Below are 22,318 nucleotides of genomic sequence, written 5' to 3'. Positions count from 1 at the left end.
TTGGAGACTTATATATATATATATATATATATATTATGAAATGCCCAAAGGTTGATTTTATTGAAATAGAAAAGGATACATAAAGGTTGTATGAGAAGAGCCCAAAAGAGGCACCCTACCATACGATACAAGTACAGTAATACCCTAACAAAAAGATACAAATAGACAATAAAACGTAAAACAAATTTAAAACATGCATAAAACAAGTAGCTAGGGACGAGCCAGTTTAATTATGTCTCTTCCTCTAATTTTAGGAGTCATATAACAAACTTTGAAGAGTCGTGTCATTGTCAGGAGTCACCAAAGTATCATCCATTAAGTTTTCAAGTTTGAGTAAGCCTCTAGCCTTCTTCTTCCACCGAGAAGTGTAAATCTGTCATTTTTTATTTGAAGACTGACTCATATGATTCTCGATTTGATTTGATGTTAGCACTGCAGTAGGAGGAAAGACAGTCGTTCCGCGACAAGTTCCAGTGTATGTGAAGTGTGAATTGTTACCTCTGCACCTGATGCTTCCTGAATAGGAGCTGAGGGACTATCCTGATTTTCAGTTTGAACATTATCCGTTATAGTATAGTCAGGAGAAGGGATCCCAGGGGCAGACACCAACTCCTGTCTTGTGGTGATTCCCTCAGGTAAATTGTCATCAGGATTGCTGAGAGCGCGTTCAGGCACATGAGGTGCACTAGTAGTGTGTTCCTGCTTTTGACTATTGGTTCTCAACTATGGGTGCAATCTAAAGCATTTGTTCTGCGAGTGTCCAAACATCTTGCAGTGCTTGGAGTAGTATGGTTTTTGTTCAATAATGATTTTTTGTCAATAACCATTATTAGCAAATTCAAGCCAGACTTCTTCTATATCTGGTAGTGTAATACCTCGTTCAATCAAAATCCTTGCAATAGAAGGCCTTGAGAAATGAACCGTAGGTAAGTCTATCTGTAAAAGTTTTCCAATGATAGTCTCAATAGCATATAAAATAGGTAGGTCAAAGAAATGAAGCTTGAGTTCAGGTAATGAGAACTAGATAGGTGCGATTGGGGGTTCTTGACTAGGATCAAAATTGGGAGTCCATTTGAGCAATTTCATATGTTTGCCCTCAATTGTGATGAATTATTTTGAGAAAATTATCATGTAATCATCTTCTGTGCTCAACTGTATCATAACATGCATTCCGTCGAAATGACCCACCTGTAAATCACCAACCAGTTTGAAATCTTCAAAAACGTTCCCGATGATTTCTATGTTAGGGCAACCTAATTGGAACTTTCCAACTAGTGTAAATTTATATTTTCCTGCACGAGTTGAAATTTCAGCGTCAGAAAAGAAAATTACTAGTTTGCCTGTCTTTTTTTCTAATTTTTTTATGACATTGCAATCGTCATTTCCTGCAACAGAATCATGACAAATCTGCGGGAATATCGCACTATCTGTGAGGTGAAAAGGGGAGTTGTGTTTGTGAACCAACTGCGAGGTGAAATTGCTGGTTTGTCCGCCTTTTTCTCTACTTTTTTTATGAAATTGCAATCGTCATTTTCTACACCATAATCATGGTAAATCTGCGGGAATTTCACACTATCTATGAGGTGAAAAAAGGAGTTGCGTTTGTGAACCACTATAACATAGGAGAGTTTGGCAGGGTTATCACCGGCGAGGGCAGTGACATAGGAAAGCTTTGAGTCTATTACCGCAGCCAGTGCCAACCTGAAGCACAGTGAGAAGCCGCACGAGTGTCGAACGGCTCTGTCGCAGACGGCAGAGGCAATGCCAAGCAGACCGGGCGTCTCTGTTGTAGAGGAGACGCATCAGAAGCAGGAAGGTGTCGAGCGGTTGAGCGGCTCTGTAGCAGAGGAGACGCAGCAGAAGCAGGAAGGTGTCGAGCGGCTCTGTCGCAGACGAGACGCAGGAACGGAGAAACGAAGACGACCGCAGAATATGTGTGTGTGTGTGTGTGTGTATATATATATATATATATATATATATTGTTAGAAGCTATATTAGGAAATAGTTTCCTATGAGACCTTTTGAAGGATAAATTATTTCTTTAGATTAGGAGTTTTTTCCTTTTTATTTTAGGCTTTCCTATTTTTTGTTATTTACTTTATCTTCAAATAATTACTATAAATTGATTATTGGAGATATTAGGTGTGAAAGATATGACAGTAATTGCTTGCGTTCTCTATCCTTAGGTGAAATGAATTCTCTCCTTGTTTGTATCATGTTTTTTCCCATAACTAGCAAAGATGTTTACATCAAGGAAGTCCACCGTCCTCCAGAAAATCATTACTAATCATGCCACCCAATCTTCATCTTCATCTCATTTTCATCCTGAGATTCATTTGAAATATCTTCACTCTAATCATCTGCTTCCTTAGACTGTTTTTTCATTGTTGCAGTTCTAAATCCAGTCCCACTCTTTCTGCTAGACTTCTTCGCTTTGCTACTCGAAGCTTTGACCAGAACTAAATAAGTTTTTTTTTTTTTTTTCCTTCGCAAGAAGTCATTACCTTTTACCACTAGAGCCTTTTGTTTCAAGGGTGCCATTCACAGCCCGCTTAGATTTCTTCTTAGCAACTTTTTCAAATAGAGAAGATAAACTAGCTTGAACTAGCGTCCCTTTTTTATTAGGAGATTTTCTGGTGGACTTTTCCAAGGATTGTTTTGTTTTTTCAGATAAATTTCCTTTTGTGACAATCGCTTCATTCTCTGAGAACAAACAGTTGATCCTACTATACCCAAATCATTTCTTTCTGAAAGTTGGACCTTTGGCTTTGTATCAGCTTCAACATTGACCTTCAACTCATTTGTTTCAATTACATCACTCCTTTTGCCAATTTGGGAGTTGCGGCGTTAGGTATTTGTTCTTCGGATAAACATGAGTACCAAAAAGCTTCATCCGGGCCCGCGGGAACTCAAGGTAAATGACAGGATTCTTGGTAGCAAGGTTCAAGAGGACGCCAATCTTTCTGTCAGAGAGCGGGGCGATGAGACATGGGCAAGTGAAGTATTTTTTTTCCTTTTTCGACACGGCTAGGGTTCTCAGCCTCTTACTTCTCCAACTCAGGATCGTCATCTGGGCTTTCGGAATTCTTCTTGCAGCAAACCCTTCTCCGGAACTTTTTCCTGTAGCATTCCATTTAAAACTTTTTTTTTTATTAGGCTCTCCTCGGAAATCTATTCTGCAGTAGGCCCTCCTTGAGAACCATTCTTGCAGTAACCCGCCTCCGGAGCTTTTCCTGTAGCAGGTCCAATGGAATTCTTCGTGCGGCAGGCCCTCTTTCGAAGCCTTTCTCTGCATCAATCCCTCTTTCATAACTTTTTATTGCATCAAGCTCTTTTGCGGAACTTTTTCTTGAATCAAACCCTTCTTAAGAACTTTTCAACTGCAGACCCTCCTCCGGAGCTTTCCGTACAGCAGGTCCTTCGGAGCTATTTCTTGTATCAAGCTCTCCTCCGAAACTTTAATTGCAGCACTCTCCACCTAAATTCTTCCAACAGCACGTCCCCCTCAGGAGCCTTTTCTTTCAACGAGGTCTACCTTTTATGTTTTTTTTTCTGCGGGTCATACCCTGCAACTTTTTCCTATTGGTTGTCTACTCCCCTGCAGCATTATCTATATACACTGCAGGAACTGCAGTTAAATACAATCACAGTTGTCTACTTCCCTGCAAACTCCCCTGCAGCACTTCTTGTAGGAGCTTTCCGTCTGCCTACAAACACTTCAGGAAGTACAACTGGTGTTATGTTTATCCCCACAAACATCCCTGCAATAGTATATGTAGGAGTCTTCCACCCACCCACAGACACCACAAGAACTCCAGTTAAAGACAGTCGCAGAATGGGACGAAGACTTCAAGTTCTAATTCATAGGATCTTGCTTGTCCATTGTTTAATGTTTTCAAATTCAAGTTGAACATGATTTTCAACTATGTTTAAACTTGAGTGGTAGTGTTAGAAGTTATATTAGAAAATAATTTATTTCTGTATGAACTTATGAGGAATAAATTATTTCCTTAGATTAAGAGTTATTTACTTTCCAATTTTATATTTTTTTTTTATTAAGGGTTATCTTCATTCTATTTTTGGCTTTTTTATTTTATGTTATTTTCTTTTATTGTTTTTCTTATTTTATGATTCATGCAAGGGTATTTATTACATCTTTTCATATCAATAAAATTATTTTGTTTTATTTCTCATTATCGTGAATTTCAACACACACACACAGATCAACTTGGCTTTGAGTGAATCCATGTCTCTTGATAACATCACCAAAACTCTCAAACCAAGCTCGAGGAGATTGCTTTAACCCATATAGAGACTTTTTTAATTTGCACACTTCGCCTTTTCCAAATTTTTCTTCAAATCCGGGTGACAGGTCCATATATACTTCTTCTCGTTTTTCTCCATTTAAAAACGCATTCTTTACATCAGATTGATGAAGTGGCCAGTTGAAATTAACTGTAAGAGAAAGAAGTACTCTAATAGAGTTAATTTTAGCAACAGGAGCAAAATTCTCTTGATAATCAATACCATGAGTTTTCCTTTTGCTACTAGTCTCCTTTTGTATCTCTCCACACTTCTATCAGCTTTAAACTTCACCGTGAGCACCACCGTCTTTTTGTCTTTAAGTAGATCCATGACTGTCCAAGTGTTATTTCTTTTAAGAGCTTTTATTTCTTCCATCACAGCTAATTTCCAACTCGGTTCACCTAATGCTTTTTGAGTTGTTCTTGGAACAAACATATTAGAAATCCTAGACACAAATGCTCTATGATTTTTTTATAGCTTTTCATATGACAAGTATTGTGTGATAGGATGTTTCGTATTTCTTCGGATTTCATTTCCGAAAGCAATTGGAAGATCAAGATCAGAATGAGTGGAATTAGAGGGAAGGTTACTCTGAGTTGTAGGTGCATTATTTGGCAAAGGTGATTGAACATCTGTTGGGGAAATAACTGGAGCTGTAGTAACTTTATGGAATTTCTTCCTAGTATAAATCTGCAGCTCATGTTGAGGATTATGATTCGTTGGAAGTACTTCTCCCCCTGTATCTGATAAGATAACATCTGGCAAAGTAGGATTAGTAGTGCTGACCCTAGTTTCCATATTCGAAATAGTTAAAGAAATGGGTAAAGTTTCCCAAAAATTATTTTCTTCAACTAAGTTCTCCCCCTGAAGAAAATTATTTTGAAAAAATGGGTGATCCTTGACAAACTTGACATTCATGCTCTCAATTTTTTTTTTTTGCAGGATTAAAGCAATTGTACCCACGTTTATTGGAAGCATACTCAATAAAAACACATTTTCAGCTTTGGTATCAAGTTTTGAGCGTAAACATATTTGGGGCATGCACATAGCAAACACATCCAAAAACATTTAAAGGGAAATTAGCTGTTATCTTAGATGTGGAAAAATAATTTTTTAAGACTTGTAAAAGGTTTTAAATTTCAGAACTCGAGATGGCATTCTGTTTATTAAATAACATGAGGTAAGGAATGCATTACCCCAAAGATATTTAGGAACATTCATTGAAAACATAAGCGTCTGGGTAACTTCAAGTAAATGTCTATTTTTTCTTTTAGCAATACTATTTTTTTGTGTTGTATCACGATAAGTGGAGTGATGCAGAACACTTTTTTTCAAAATAAATGTCCTCAAATATTTGTTGAAGTATTCAGTCTCATTATCCGTTTTTAGAATGTCAATTTTTGTTTGAAATTGATTTTCAAGCATGTGAAAGTAACATTTAAATCGTTGTTCAACTTCAGATTTCTTTTCCAATAAATAAATCCAACAAACTCATGTGTGATCATCAATAAAGGTTACAAATCACTTTTTTTTACTGAAAGTGTGTTAACTTTGGATGAGCCCCAAACATAACTATGCAACAAATAAAATGGTTTTGAAGCAGAATATGGTTTTATTAGAAATCAAACGTTTTATTAGAAACGAAACACATGACTTTTAGAAAAATTACACACTTCACAATGAAGTTTTGAACAATCAATACTTTTAAATAGTTCAGGAAATAAAGATTTGAGATATGAAAAGCTAGGATGCCCTAATTTTTTATTTTATTGGTATGTCATAATTCTTGTTTCTTTTTTTTATCATGGGGAGTTATGATTGATGTTATTGTTTTCTTAATTGGTGAGCCATCTTCCTCTTTGTAACTTCTAATCTTTTTCTATGAAATTGAAGGGGAATAATATTTTTTTCTTTTTCAAAACTTACATAACATATACATACATATACATACATACACATCTAGACACACACTTAAACATATATATATATATCAATGATTATATATATATATACAATTAACCGGCAAGTATGGAACACCAATTTTTTGTAGCCTACATTTAATCTTAGCAAGATACATTTCAGGGTTCAACTCTACCTTGCGGCAGGGAAATATTACGCACCACGAGTATATTCAGGTTATGTTTGCAATTTGTAACGCGTGCTATTCATTAACTACTATTTTTTTTAGAAATAGTTGTTGAAACATTTCAAAATTTTCAGGTTGGGAAAGGTAGGGATGTTGGGTTGAATCAAATTGCGTTGTTTGAGGGAAAAGTGGCTGGTGGAAATGGAGAGCAAGTTTTAAGTAGGGACGTCTACCGTATTGGGCAGCTTTTTGATTTCTTTAGAATGCTGTCTTTCTTCTTTACCACCGTGGGTTACTACGTATGCACCATGGTAATGCTATATTATTGGCTTATTTTGACATGTCATGTTGACTTGGTGTTGAACTTTTTCTTATCCCGTGTTTTTTAAATTTTTGGGGATTCAGATGACTGTTCTAACTGTTTATATTTTCCTGTACGGAAGAGTATACCTTGTAAGTTCACCATCCTCGACTCTTTTTCTTGGTTCAGCTGTTTTATAAAATTTTCAATCCTAACTTTAGTCTTCGGGATATAATTCTTTAAATAACACACACTCTCTCTCTCTCTCTTTCTCTCTTTTTCTCATATATATGTTTTCCTTCTCCGAAGAACAATCATAAGTTTTAATTTTGCCCGACCTTATATGAACTTAGCTACAATATTTATAGGCACTCTCTGGGCTTGATTCAGCCATCTCGTTCAAAGCTAAGATTTCGGGAAACACTGCACTGGATGCTGCTTTAAATGCTCAGTTCTTGGTACAAATTGGTGTTTTCACTGCTGTCCCAATGATAATGGGATTCATTTTGGAACTGGGATTACTCAAGGTTAGCGTTTTTTTTTTCTCATTTAATTTAATTTTTGAAGCTGCTATGATTGCTATCTCAACCATTTTGCCATGTATGGTCAGTTTGTTCAGCAAGTATACTGCTTGCTTTTAATGTGCATTTATTTAAGTTCTAGGCTTTGTTGCCAACCCATCAATGATTAAGGGTTTGTTTGGGGCAACTGTAGCTTCTCAGCTTTTCAACTGCAGCTGCGCTACCTCAAAAAGCTGTTGTGGAGAAGTTGTTGCGGGAATGTTAGTTGTATGTTTATTACAGCTGTGTGAAAACAGCTGTGGGGCAATTGTTTCTAGAAAAATGATATTTCTGTTTCTATCTAGTAAAGTTGTTTAAAATTGAACTCTGACAGTCACATATTTGACATTTCAAAAGCAAAAATTTATTTTAAAATAAAAGAAAATTTCAGATACACAACTCACTTAACAGGGAGAACAAAAAGTGCTATAGAAAAAGAAAAAAAATAATAAAATTACAAATAAATTAATAATTATATGTCGTCAGTAACTTTCTATTAAAGAAAGAGTATTTTTATTTCATCTAGAACATTTGAAAAAGTATATATAATCTGTTCCACTGCTGGACAACCTTGGCATGGGGATTCATAATTGGAACATATGAACTTAAAAATGTGATTGATCTCCATGACCAGGCTTCCGGGCTTCGTTCTTAGTTGAGGAAAAAGAAGGCGCATGGGCTACATGAGAAGGCTTGGGAACACCAGGCGGGACGCTAGGGCAGAAGACAGGGGGCGTGTGCGAGACAATTGGGATCGTGGGGAAATAGGTAATATTAGCGGTGCGAATGCGGGGCTGCAGAGTCGATCCTGCGGCCCGCTTTCATCCAGCTTTAGCAGTCGGCGGCCGCGAAGTTGGCATCCAAACAACGAAATGTCACGGTTTGGGGCCGCGCCGTGTGAAAAAAGCAGCCCCAAACAGACCCTAATTAACCATGTACTGATTTTTTGTATAATGAATTTACCGTTTGGCCTGTCTTGATTGAAAACCTATGATGTTATTGATTTTGTTAAAACTTCAGCCATAATTAGCTTGTGCTTCAGCAGGTTGATTTTTCTTTAACATGAAAATATAAGATCATGATAGGCATGCTTTTAGAAAAGTTTATTGGTGTTTTTGAAGTAATTTTGTATGATTCCTATGGTTCAGAAACCGCGTGTTAAGCTTACTTGACCTTGAAGTATGAATTTATTTTTGGGGATTTAGTTAACATAGTTTTGATTATGCGTGCATCATAAGTGAAAGAAAACTTGAGAGGAACAAATCTTTTTTTTCCTTAATCTTCAAATTACATCTCCTCTCGTTATATTGAGAGTAAACTCTAGGAAAAACATAATTCCTACAATTACAACTTACTAAAGATACAACAAACACATAAAGAAACAACTACAAACATAATACTGAAATAAATGAGGATAAATCTAAATGGGAAACACTGAATTCCACACTACCCCTCAAGTTGAGTCATAGATGTTGAAGAGACAAAGCTTAGTGTTCAGATTTTTAAAGTTAACTGGAGGTAGAAATTTTGTGAATACAGCAGCAACTTGAAGATTAGTAAGAATGTAGATTAAGTAAATAATGTCTCCATTGACCTTCTCAGAAATAAAATGTCTATCAAACTCAATTTTTTTGGTCCTAACATGGGAATTCTTTGCAATTTTGATGGTAGTTTGACTATCAAAAAACATATTTATGGATTGATCAATGGAGTATCCTAGCTCATCTAGTGCCCTATGAATCCACATTCCTTCACAAATTTCCAAAGCAAATGTTTGATACTTATATTTCGCACTGTTTCTAGAGACCACTGCATGCTCCTTGCTCCACCATGTGACAATATTTCCCTAGATATGGAAATAATACCCAGAGGTGGATCTTTTGTTCGTGAGTTCTTCTGCCGAGCTAGCATCAATGTTCATCTCTTCATAACTATTGTCAAATTTCTTTAATAACAATTCTTTGTCAAGAGTTTTCTAAAAAAATCTTAATTTTATGTACACCATCTTCAAATATTCTTTTTAAATGTTCTTGTGTTGACTCACCATGCTGACAGAGTAAGCAATGTCAGGCCTAATGTGTGACATGTAAATAAGTTTTTTCACCTTTAATAGTAAAAAGTAATAATAATAATATTATTATTATTATTAATATTAATAAACTAACACATCTTTTAGTTATAACATAACCGCACAACTCTCATTCGATCGAATCAAACATAACTAGCGAGGAAGAGGAAACGAAGCGGCATGGGCAAAGAAAGAAAAAAGAAGGAAGAAGTTGTGCTATTCTACAGTGGCGTGCCCTAGCCAAGAAAGGAGGAGGAGAATCAAAAAGAAAAGGAGAAGGAAAGTTCTCGGCTTGCTTGTGAGAGAAGAAGAAAAGGAGGAATCCGAAGGAGGAAGGTTCGTGTTGTTTTCTTCGTCGTGCGAAGCTTATCGCACACAATTGAAATTGTTCTTACTTGAGCAACGACGAAAAGGAAGAAAGAGGATCGGCTTCGTGCGCTGGTACAGTGCTCGTGTGAGGTGTAAGAAGAGGTCGACGAAGAGGAAGAAGACGCAGGCGAGTAGCTCTGGATTGAATCGAGGCCGATGGAAGAGGGGAGTAAGATTTGTGTCCTCTGTTGGGATGAATTGCGACGGAAGAAGAAGTCAAAGAAGTGTTGTGCTCGCATAGCAGAAGAGGGAAAGCTCCTTGTTGTTGAGCTCACGTGCATTGGGGCAAACCGAAAGTTTGAGGTATAATTAAGATTTTTAATAAATTCATTTATTTTTATTGTTATGTGCTATAATGTGTGAGTGTGAATTTGTTTAATTTATGTGTTAATATTAAGTCCACTTGAATTAGATTTTATAAGTGGAATATTTTGATACCCTGTGTGTAAAATTGGGATTTAGATGCGTACGGTAAGAACCAAATCTTCTGGGTATTTAATTTCTTATGATGTAAATTTGTTTAAATTAAAACTATTTGTTTACATATTAATTGCTAATGACACATTTAAATTAATCAAATATTAAGAAGTAGAAGATTTGAGGCTGAATCAATTAAAGGTGTAAAAGAAAAAGGGGAATATTGTGCAGGAAACAAATCAAACTTTTAAGGTAAGAAATTTTGTAATGACTTGTGTCATTTTAATTTTGTCATTAAATACATTAAATATTTCTTTTAAAAATATGATTTTTATCAAATGATATCACATTCATTTAATATAGGGGTTGTACAAGTTAGTAGATGAGAAGTATTTTGGAATCTGAGTAATTATTTTCTTATATTTAAAGCTTATTAAATAAAGAATTTCTTTAATGTTTTAGACAATTATTTTATGATTATATGCATATTGTAGCTTAAGAATGAAAGTAAATGAACTGGAAAAGGGAAACTGAATGTTTAATGTCTTTAAAAAAAAAGTTAATTTAAAGAAAATGAAATGAAAGGTAAATGTTTAAGTCATACAAAATTACCTTCAAATGTTACTGGCAGGGGATGCAATGTATCTGTGCACGTTAAAGGAAATAGTAAATGTGTACTCTCGAGTACAATTTCAGACACATTTTTGGGGATATCTTTGTGTAAGATAGAAATTTTGTCATAACTTTTAAAAAGGTTAAAAAAGATAAATACTTAAACTAAAACTGGAAGGGATTAATTTAAAGTTTTAATAAAATTAACTGCATTTTTTTTTGTCATTCATGTATACAATAACATAAGAATTTAATGCATATTACATTATAATTACTGATTAAGTTATACTTATAGTTGTAATTAATTTTTTTTCTGGAGAAGAAAAGTTTTAGATTGATATGTTTAGTAGGAAAGACTTTGTTTACCAGTGGAGTATCGCTGTTGCTACATATTTTTTTTTATGATAATGGTGTCTCTTTACTATTTGTTTCAGATGTTGATTTACTGTTCAGTACTGAATTGAAATGTTGTTTGTGGATTTTATTGTTGGATGATTTAAATTGTTATTGCACTTTGTGGATTAGTGACACTTTTATATGTACTAGAAGTTTTAAAATATGTGGATAGTTAATCAAATGTTCGTACCGTCTAACTGTTGTATCAGCCTTATTTAACTTTAAGCATCGGGTTTGGTCATGACACCATCAAACTCTAATATCAACCTTTTTCCACTTAGGTCTTTTCTCCCCCCGAATGTAATGTTTTTTTTTTGAAATTCATGAGAGTTTCAACAAATTTGCACCCTAGCATTCATCTTTCTTTTAGTAAGCCTAGGATGTATTTTCTTTGGGATATCACAATACTCATCTTGGACCTTGTCATTTTCATGCCCAGAAGTTTCTCATCACTCCCAGATCTTTAATTTTAAAAGTAGTTGCAAGAACTTCCTTAATAGTTTCAATCTTTTTGTCATTATCATCTGTCAAGATCATATCATCAACATAGACTGACATCGCATTCTTACATGGAGGCAAACTTATCAAACCAATCCATCGACGATTATTTGATGTCATAAAGTGACTTTTTTTATTCTACAAACCTAATGTTTATTTGAGTCGTGTTTCTGTCTTTGGGGCATTTTTATATACACTTCTTCCAGGTCTCCATTCAAAATGCATTCTTGATATCAATTGATGTAGCTCTCACTCTTTATTCATTGCTAAGGAAAAAAGAACTCCTACAGTGTTTAATTTGGTCGCTAAAGCAAACGTCTTTTGATAGTATATCTCATAAAACAATGAAACTTTTGGCCAACAACCTTGCATTAAACCTCTCATTGCTCCACTGTTGTGCACTTAAAATTGAACACCCATTTGCATCCAACTAGTTTTTTATTTGGAGGAAGCTTTGTAAGTGTCCATGTGTCATTTAACTTGGGAGCTTGGATTTCTTCTTCAATTGTTTTCTTCATTCTGGACTTTGGTGTGCTTCATGAATCAACTTGAATATCTGCACGCTATCAAAACTATATACAAAAGCTTTGTAAGTTAATGATAAGTTCTCATAGACTGCATATGATAATTTGTGCAACTTTTCTTCTTCTTCGCTGAATTCCACTTCAAATTATGAGTTAATTCAGATTTGGTTGTAAACAATCTTATGGATCCATATTGTCTTTATCCTATTCGGTGGATTTCTTTCTCCTAGTATACATATGAGGTTCTTTGTTTTAATCTCCGTTTGGAAGCTCTTAACATGTGAAACTTGAGGAGCAGGATGGTTAGATGGAAGGATAGTATACATGAGTTAATTGTTCTTCAGCAAAGCATGAGATTGATAAGGGAGAGTAGGCAGCACGGCATGATTGTATCTTGGATTTCCAACTCTCGTTGCAGCCTATGTAGTTTCAGTGATCAATAATGTCATGAGTTGGATCCCATGATTGATGACCTATAAATTAGTTTTGTGATTAATGATTATGACTTTTGATTTCTGTGATCACTAATGAGTGTTAAGTCATTTTTATTTTCCTTGTTAGATGTTTTTTTTTCTCTCACCTCTCCAGTCATATTTACGTTTTTTGCATTGGAATGGATTTTTAGCAACATTCAGTATAATTTGGTGAGACCTGCATTGGAATGGATTTTTAGCAACATGCAGTATAATTTAGTGAGACCCGCGGTCACAGGTTTTGATGGACACGATTGGAGATATCAGTAAAAATTAAGCTGATTTATCCTGTAATTAACAGCTTGCATTTGTGCGCAATAAATTGGAGATTAGTATTTTGATATTTATTGAGTCTATGTCTTCTACTTCTTTTAAGTAAATAAAAATTTGGAAGATTGCATTCTTACTTTTAATTATTTGTCTGAATTGCTTCGAAGAGGCTCACAGCAGGGTTCACTTTTGTAAATTACCTAGTGTTATTTGAACTATTCTTTCTTCTGTTTTACGTGACAACACGTGGCTTGTATAAGATCCTCTACCAGCAGACAACATCATGAAAAAACTGAGGAATAGACCCACACAAAGACTTAAGAGAGTATAATGGGTGCGGTAAAAGAGTTCATTGGAAATATAATTAGATTATATGATTGGGAGGTGTTCTGGAACTTGCTGCATTTTTATTATGAATAATTTGATTTTGTACTTGCATGAAAATTTTGTAATGAAAACATTAATATACATAAGAAACCAAAGCTTTTAGTACTAAGATTGTGGTGTACATATAGTCTTTTACCTGTGACTTTGCTATGTTGTTTTACTTCACATCACCCTTTTTGAAGGTCTTTGTAGGCTCCAAAAATTTGCACTTGTGTTTCGAGAGATTTTTTCTGGATTCCGTTTTAAAAGGCAAATTAGATTTCATATAAGATACTGCTTGAACACTTTAATTTTGTGAGGACCTAATTTGGTTTTATGTTTTCCATAGGTGTAAGCTTCTTCGTTAATTCCTACTCCTGATAATGAGAGAGAGCAATAATTTTGATTTTAGATTGGGAGAATTTATCTCCTTTAAATGCAAATGGTAGAGGAAGTGATGATGGGCTAGATCAAGATCCCATGGCTATGTTGTTCCAATTAATGTGGATGTTGATCTGTTTAATCTTGTAATCTACCTAACTTGATCAAAACATCTTTCTCAATAGCCATAGGTTGCGTCTTACAATGGGATTTTGTAAAGTTAGGATTGATTCTTTGTCTAAGAGGATAATTTTAAGTCTATTTGAGCTAATAAGGGCCTTCGTAGCTTATCAAATGCACACTATCATACATCATTCAAGGGTTTTGTAGCATTAGAAACTACTTGGCTTTGGCTATCATCATAATGTAATGATGTTATTTTTCTTATAATCACCCAATCAGAGACCCTTAATCATAACTGAAATTTACTGATGTCAATTTATGCCAAATTATAGAGTTAGAGGGCTTATGTCTTATCTATATGGGCCTGAAACTTTTATGAGTGATCATAAAGATATGCTTGCTACCGCATTAATTCTTTGAGTTATCTTAAATTCATCATCTTCATTAAATCTTTGTTGCAGGATGGTGGATTGAATTTTTTATACTTTAAACAGTAGATTTGTTGCTTAAAATATTTTTTATATTTTTTATTTTTTGGGTTTTTGTATTTTTTTTTTAACTTGGGCCCAAATAATTAGCTTAGGGATTTGAGGGCTTTTTGGTAATAGTATCCCATGTGATTGAGATTTTTATTGACACAACCATCACTGAAGTTCAATCTTTATAGCTTTTTTTCTTAACTGAGAGTGAATTTTTATTTTTATTTTTATTTTGAAAATACACCCCTCCTATTATGATGTGGAGTTGACTTGTCATGGCCTAACCCAATACAAATTGTCATACTGAGGGAACAATTGATTAATTTTTTAAGATCTATTTGGAATAATTTTTTTTTCTTAAATAATCATAAACATCGAATCATTTCTTTGTCATCTAATAAACAATAATGTAAACATTTTGACACCATAGTTAACCCAAACCACAAAATAAATGACAATATTATTGCTAAAATTCAGGAGAGGTTACAACAAAAGTCTTTTAAAATGGGAATAAAACAACACACATTACAAATGATCCTATAAGGCGAGGACAAAAGGGGTGGACCTTGGCTGGACAGTAGGTGATTGGTGGTCGGGGAGGTTGCGACAGTTGTAGGTGGGTTGTGTTGGAGTTACGGTAACCGGGTAACGTGCAGGTAAGGGACTGGAGGGGTCGCGCATGATTGTGGGAAAGGAGGTTTTTGGTGGATGGGCGTAGGTGGGGGGAAAGCCTGTTAACGACTGCGAGAAGGAGGAATGGCAAGTATGGTATTACAGTAGTGATGATTAGTGGAGTTGCAGAGAGGAGTATTCTGGTAGGTGGAAAAGTTACGACAGAGGATGGTAACAAGGCAAGGAATTAGGGGAAGATACACTCCTTGGACAAGATACAGCCACAACACCTTCTCGTCATCTGATACAACCCTAGACGGGAAGGAAAAGAGGGACTCCGGGAAAGAGGGACTCCGGATTTTTCCAAACGGAAATCTCAACAAAAACTAAATCCTAACACAGACAACAACTTCCTTATAATAAAAGATAACTAGAAAGGGGGGAATCCCTCCTCTTGGGTGACAACTCTTCAAACCGTAATTAGGGTTTGACTGGTTCAGCCTCCCTGCTAAACCGGTAGCTTCTTATGGAACGGGTTTGGGCCAGTTCAATCCCAAATCGCCGTGTTAGTCTACAGGGATTGGGGGAGCTTTGAGTTTATTCGTCAAAGCTTTTGGCTCCTTGTAGAATAGAGTTAAATCTGCCACGTTTAACGTATACCAAACCATAATAGAAATGAAACATTATTATTAAAATTCAAAATCCACAATGATGGCTCCTCAAAATAAGAATAGAACAATACAAAATACATGAATGACCCTCTAGTGGAGAGAACGGTAGGTTTGGATGAATGGTAGGGAAGTGTGGCAATTCTGAAAAGAGCTAGAGGTAGTGGAGGTCGGCTGGAGGGGTATTGAGGAAGTGGTGGCCTGTTGGATGGGACTATAAGAAGGGGATCATAAGTGTTGGAGGGAGTTGGGAGCGGCAATGACTTGCTGGAAGGGATAGGAGGAAGGGAACGACATCGCTAGAGGGAGTTGGAGGTGTTGACGACCTGTCTAAAAGGTGTTGGAGGGAGTTGGAGGTGTTGACGACCTGTCTTTAAGGTGTTGGAGGGAGTTGGAAGTGAAGTGGCCTGTCTAGATGGTGTTGAAGGGAGTTGATTGCGAGCAAGAGTGTTGCGGTGGACTGGGCAGCAGCAAAAAGAGATGAAACAAGCTGAGATAATCAACACCTTGGACAAGTTCCAGTCATAGCACATTCTCGCCGTCGAATACAATCATAGGAAGAGAGAATCACCTGGAGACAGAGACTTGAAATCAACAAACAATCAAAAATTAAATTCTAAGCCAGCAAACAATATACCTATAATAGCTAATAGAATAGATTAGGAAGGGGATAGAAAAAAAGAGAATAGAATAGGATAGATTTGGAAGGGGATAGAATCCGAAGGGATAGAAAAAAAGAGAATAGAATAGGAACGGAATTCGCTTAAGGAAGGGAATATAATAGGAAAAGGGGGGAGGGGGAGAGAGTGGGAGCGGTAATTCCCACCCCAAGGTATCGAAAGGGAGAGCTATTCCAGCCTCCTGCTGGACCTGTACTCTTCCCTGCTGCCCTGCAGAACCGCTGGCTGATTTAGCCAGGCCCCCAAGTCTGGTGATAGTCTCCCGAGGTTGGGAAAACCTTGACTTTATTTGTCGAAGCTTTTGAATCTTCGTTATAGGGCATCAAGTCCGGTCATTGAACGTGGCTAAAACATTGTAATCTCCTGACAAGGCAATCTTATAGGCATTGTCATTTGGTTTTTGAAGTATTCTAACCGGTTTGTCTACTCGTGATTTGATTTTTCCGAATGCGCCTACTAGAAATCGCTCTTTTTTCAACCAAATACACATCAATTCTACTTCTTGACATCACATTTTTCCTTATCTTGTTTTCTCATGCTTGGTACTTGTGATTTTGCTTAGCGATCTCATTCCGACTTCCTCATGGAATTTCTAAATCTTATGCACTCATTCCTAGCATCCTCACTAACCTTTGACGTCTATAGGAGTGGCACCAATTCCAGTGGAGTGAGCAAGTTGCGCCCATACATGACGTTAATTAGGGTGCGACCTGTGGTCTGTCCTACTGATCGGTCGTACACAAACTTGGTTTGAGCGAGAATCAATCCCCATTTCTTGATATTCTTCCCCACAAAGCATCGGGGAAAAGGGGCAGATGGGGGAAGGCATGTTAACGGCAGCAGGAAGGAACGTTGGACCGCAGCAGGAAGGAACATTGGACCGCAGCAGGAAGGAGGAACGAATAGTAGGGTATTGCAGTAGAGAGGATTAGTGGAGTTGCAGCAAGGAGGATTCTGGTAGGGGGGAAGAGTTATGGCAGTGGAGGGGAAGAAGGTGAGGAATTAGGGGAAGATGCACACCACCTCGGATAAGTTACTCACCGTTAGATACAGACCTACAAGGGAAAAGAGGGACATTGAAGGCTGTACAAATGGAAATCTCAACAATAACTACATCATGACACAAAAAATAGTCTATTTATAATAAAAGATAACTAGAATGGGAGAACTCTTCCCCTCGAGTGACGACACTCCTAAACCTGAGCAAGGTTTGGTTGGTTAAGCCTCCCTACTGAACCAGTAGCCTCTTGTTGAATCGGTTGGGGCAGGTTCAGTCCTATGCTCCCGTATCACATTAACATCTTTTCATTCTTATTAAAAATCTATATAAAAAATAGAATTTATAATAACCATTTTATAATTTATCTTAATAAAATTTATGTCTTTCGTAATTATTGATATAATTGATCTATAATAGCTAACATATCTAAAATTAGTATCTCAGTCGTGACCAACACCCTCTTTTCAAGTTGTGGCCCTCCCAATTACTTCATAGACTACTAAAATTTATTGTTATTTTCACTACACAGAAAAAAATATGCATATGTCAATATAACTTTGATGAATTGTAAGATTTCTTTGCAATTGGCTGATATGATATATTTAACAATGTCATATGTAATGCCTATTAAGTATATGTTAGTATGAAAATTAGTGTTAGTTGTAAGCATGTATTAGAAGCAACAATATAAGCCATTCTTGCCATTCTCTTAGCATAATATCGTAATCAAATAACATAAATAAAAAACAAAAGTTTATTATTTCATTTAGAATATTTTATATTTTTTTCATCTGCATCTTATACCTTCACTTATTTTTATACGTTTAGACATATCAAACGAGGTGATGGATAATCATATATTTGCACAAATCTTCATATTATCACTTGAATGCATATAAAATACAGTTAAACAGTCACCTGTATTTCCTCATTTTTTTTCTTCTTTGCACACACAACTTATTATTGACAAGGAAAAAGAGTTAGCAATTTCCCATATATGAATATTAACTAACTTGTTATAGAAGTTTATAAAAATTAGTATGTACAACAAATAGTAGAGTTTATAGGATAATTGGTATACATGGTTTCATAGTCATAATTTACAAAATCATTTATATGCAATATCCATAGCACTATTTTGAAATTTTTCTGGTTCTATAACAATTATTTTTAGGTTCAATGTACTTGTTAAAATATACAAAATATTATAGAATTTAAATTATCGGATGAAAAATTAATATTTTCTATGTCAAAAGAGTGGGCACAATCCTTTCTATAATATATCAAAAGTTATGCAATAAAAAATTTTTAAATCTTCATAAATTTAAGTATATAAAATCCATTCAAATAAAATGTAAAAAGTGTCTAGAAGCAAAATTGAAATCTAATGTAGTACAATAGTTTATTTTGATTATAAAATTTATTTTTTGGAATGGATTTATAATGATATAAAAAATATTAAGGATTTATATTTAATTTGAAATTTATTTATTTTTTCAGCTATGATTTTTATATTAGTTGTCTTGTACCTTGAAATATATGACTCCAAATGTAATGTCTGATAAAAAAAATAATCAGAATTGGCTAGTTGTTGCTCATTATTACAAGGGTAGTCGAAGGGAAAGGGAGGCTTACCCTCAATTCAAAATCAAGAGGGGCAAGTGTGGGAGGGGGAGATTGAGAGGGAGTGAGGACAGAGTCATTACTTGATATCATGTGCGGGAGGACTCAACTTCAAGAACATCATGTGCATACCTTGCGCTGGTTGGATTGTTTTTTAGTCTTGTGTCGATCAATGATTAGGTCAAGCATATTGCATGCGTGAAAGGAGAGAGAACTCGAGCCCATCATCCAAACCAAGAGCAGTGAGGCATGATTGCCACACAATTTATGCAAGATCTAACAACAGCTACAAATTGGCTTGAGTTGGTGCGAGCTTAAGCAACCAGTGAGTTTTGGAATTATTTTTTTTTTTTTATATTGATATTTTATGATACTGAATTTTATCATGGCAGAATGTTTGATATACTTATATATACAATCAAAGTTAATTTAAGAAGTTAAAGTTTACGTATGATAATTAGAAATAATTTAATTAATGTAATGATCAATATTAATTTTAGTTGAATTAAATTAATTTTTTAATTAAGATAATCAGAACTTATAGATTTATAAAAGAAATAATTTTAGTTAAGTTAAACTATAATACTATAGATTGCTAAATGTTGTTATAATGAAAAGGAACTTTTTTTGCTGTCAATTATTTTAAATTAAACAATTCATCATATTAAGTATAAATATAGTTGATATAAAATTAAGAATTAAATTAAAATTTTTAGGTTTCCATGAATGATTACAAGTTGAGTTAGATAAATAAAAAAATGAGCATTTGAAATAATTATATTTTATAAGTATTTTATTCTTTGATATGAGTAACTGACAGAAATACTTATATAAATGGTCAAGAGTGAGGATAAGATCAAGGCATAATATTGGCACAATAATGACTTAGATGAGCATTCATATTTCTTAATTATTATAAATATTATTTTCTTCTATATGAAATGTTATTGCATGTTAAATCATGATTTATTTGTTTTATTTGATGAATTAATCAATATTAAAATTAATGGCATAAATTGTTGCTACATGTTTAAATTGTTTAGGGTCTCTCTCTCTCTCTCTCTCCTCTCTCTCTCTTTCTATATATATATTGAAAGCCCAAAAAGGCTAATATATTAAATAGAAAGAAAGATACAGATACAATTTGTGGGAGGGCCCAAGCATAGGCACCCTGCCCACTCAAAAATTACAAATGGTTCCAAAATTAGAAAAAACAGAAAAATACATTAGATGCTTAAATAAAAAGTCTAATAGTGTCGAAATACATAGTATCAAATGGCTAGAGAGCGACCCAATTTGGTCTTGCCTCTGCCTCTAGTTTTAGGGAAGGAGCAAGCTAATAAGCTGGTAAGATGATCGTCATTGTCAATAGTAACCAATGTATCATCCAATACGTTCCCGAGTTGGAGTCGATCTACATTCTTCTTCTTCCTCCTGGAATAGATCTGTCATTCCTCATCCAAAGAATCAGTCTGATGGGGTGGTAGAACTGAAGCAGAAGGAATACCAACCGTAGCACCCACAATAGGCTCTACTATATGTGAAGTATGAGTTGTCTCTACACCGGATACTTCCTGAAGAAGTGGAGCTACAAGGTTCTCCTGATTATCAGTCTGAACACTGTCATTTGTAGGTAATAGTCCATCAGTATTATTTTTTATGGGGTTTGAAGGTGTCAGCATCACATCACTCGCAGTAACAGTAACAGCAGCGTCATGGGAGGGCTCCTCAGGGGCAACAGACACCTCCTGTCTGGTAGTATCCTCGCCAGGTGGAACTAAAATATTCAGAGCAGTGGGGTTAGACCCATCCTTATTCACTTGAACCTTAGATTTCAAATTTGGATGAAACTTGTGGCATTTATCAAGGATATGGCCAAACATCTTATATGACCAAGATATGGCCAAACATCTTATAGTGGGTACAATATGGGGGTCTGTGTTCCATGATTATTTGTTGTCAATAACCATTATGGATTGTGCCTAACCAGACTTCAGTAACATCAGGTAAAGTAATATCTATTTTTACAAGTATTCTGGTCACCGAGGGTCTTGTTAGGTTGAAAGTGAGTAGATCTAGCTTCAAAGGATTTCCAAGGATGGCCACAATAGAATAGAGAACCTGATGGTGAAAAAAATGCAGCTTTAGACCAGGTAAACTAAACCATACCGGTACAGTGGGAGTTTCATGTTTTGGGTCGAATTTTGGGTCGAAATTGATTTTGGTCGAAATCAGGAGACAACTTGAGTAGTTTCATAGGTTTACCTCCGATGTTAAGATATTTTTTGGAGAAAATCTGAGTGTAGTCCTCAAGCACGGTTAACTGAATCAATACATGTTTTTCATTCGTGAGCCCCACTTTTCACTTTTCTGTTAATTTGAGGTCATCAAAACTTTTCCTAATATATTCCATAGGTGGGTTTCCCCACTGAAATTTCCCAATATGAGCAAATTTGAATTTGTCAGTCAGCGTTGAAATTTCTGACGAGAAAAAAAAAAGTGTTGTCTTCCCACTTTTTTTGCTTTCATTCTTTATAAAGTGAGTCACTTTTACCATCACGATACTCCTTATAACTTGAAGGGAAAACAACCGCTGTCTCCCACTGAAAATTACCTACCATGTGGGCAAAGGAGGAGGTTTTGTCAGGTTCAACCGAAAGAGAAGAAAGCTCCATCGCAATGAAGAAACTGTCAGTTGGGCAAAGGCAAAAAAAAACAAGCCGAAGAACTTCGCAGGAACCGTATGCGCAGAAGACAGAAGATCGAAGACGGCACGAAGTCGCAGCTCGTTAAAAACCACACTCGATCCGCACAAAAAAGAACCGCAAAAACTGAATGGCTAGTTGGAAGGTGCAAAGGTGGAGACGACGAAACCGCACGCCGAAGCCCTTCGTCGTCGTTTGGTGCAAGAGGGAAGATGACGATTAGTCGTTGTCGTCGAGTGCGGGAAACAGTGTCTTCATCGCCGAGTGCGGGAAACCACATCGTCGTCGAGTCAAGTGCCGACGCCGACGCCAGTGCGGTGGAACCCTAGTACTAATCACACATGCACATACAACGTGAAGGTACTCTCGCACATAAATTAGAGAATGATATTGATATTGACATATCATAAATTGGTATAATTTTCTTGGTGCTCCTGTGATGAATATTATGTGAAAAAAATATTGGTAACATATAATGGTCTTATATGAGTTTAATGCTGTCATATTTGGTTGGTTAAATAGTTTGAAACAAATTTAATGAACCTAAATTATCATGTGTGTTGTATTTTTAATTTTTTTTATATTACTTTCATTTTATGAATATGAGTAATCATTGAGTTGTTGGTAAATCATTGCATCTAAACTGACATTTTTGTGGCATTAGATTTGTCCTCTAAAATCAGTTATTATAAATGCTTTTTTTTCAAAGATGTGGCCAACATGGAGAATGATAGCTTCCTTTTTTAATTGTTTTATTTTAAGTTACTTTGGTTTGGGAAGTTCATCGTTATATCATTTGCTC

General features: G+C 35.5%; 1 protein-coding gene across 1 annotated transcript in view; it reads left to right on the top strand.

Moving 5' to 3' along the window:
- Positions 1–22,318, top strand: part of LOC110039311 (callose synthase 10-like) — a 207,574-nt gene that overhangs the window by 165,196 nt on the left and 20,060 nt on the right. Inside the window, 4 exon segments of the mRNA XM_020744331.1 lie at positions 6,388–6,440; positions 6,526–6,702; positions 6,797–6,844; positions 7,061–7,219. Of these exon segments, the coding sequence (XP_020599990.1) occupies positions 6,388–6,440; positions 6,526–6,702; positions 6,797–6,844; positions 7,061–7,219 (437 nt within the window).

This window comes from Phalaenopsis equestris, unplaced genomic scaffold, assembly GCF_001263595.1.
Source record: "Phalaenopsis equestris unplaced genomic scaffold, ASM126359v1 Scaffold000002, whole genome shotgun sequence".
NCBI lineage: Eukaryota > Viridiplantae > Streptophyta > Magnoliopsida > Asparagales > Orchidaceae > Phalaenopsis > Phalaenopsis equestris.
The sequence above is the reverse complement of the archived record's forward strand: the minus strand, read 5'-3'. Positions and strand labels throughout refer to the sequence as shown.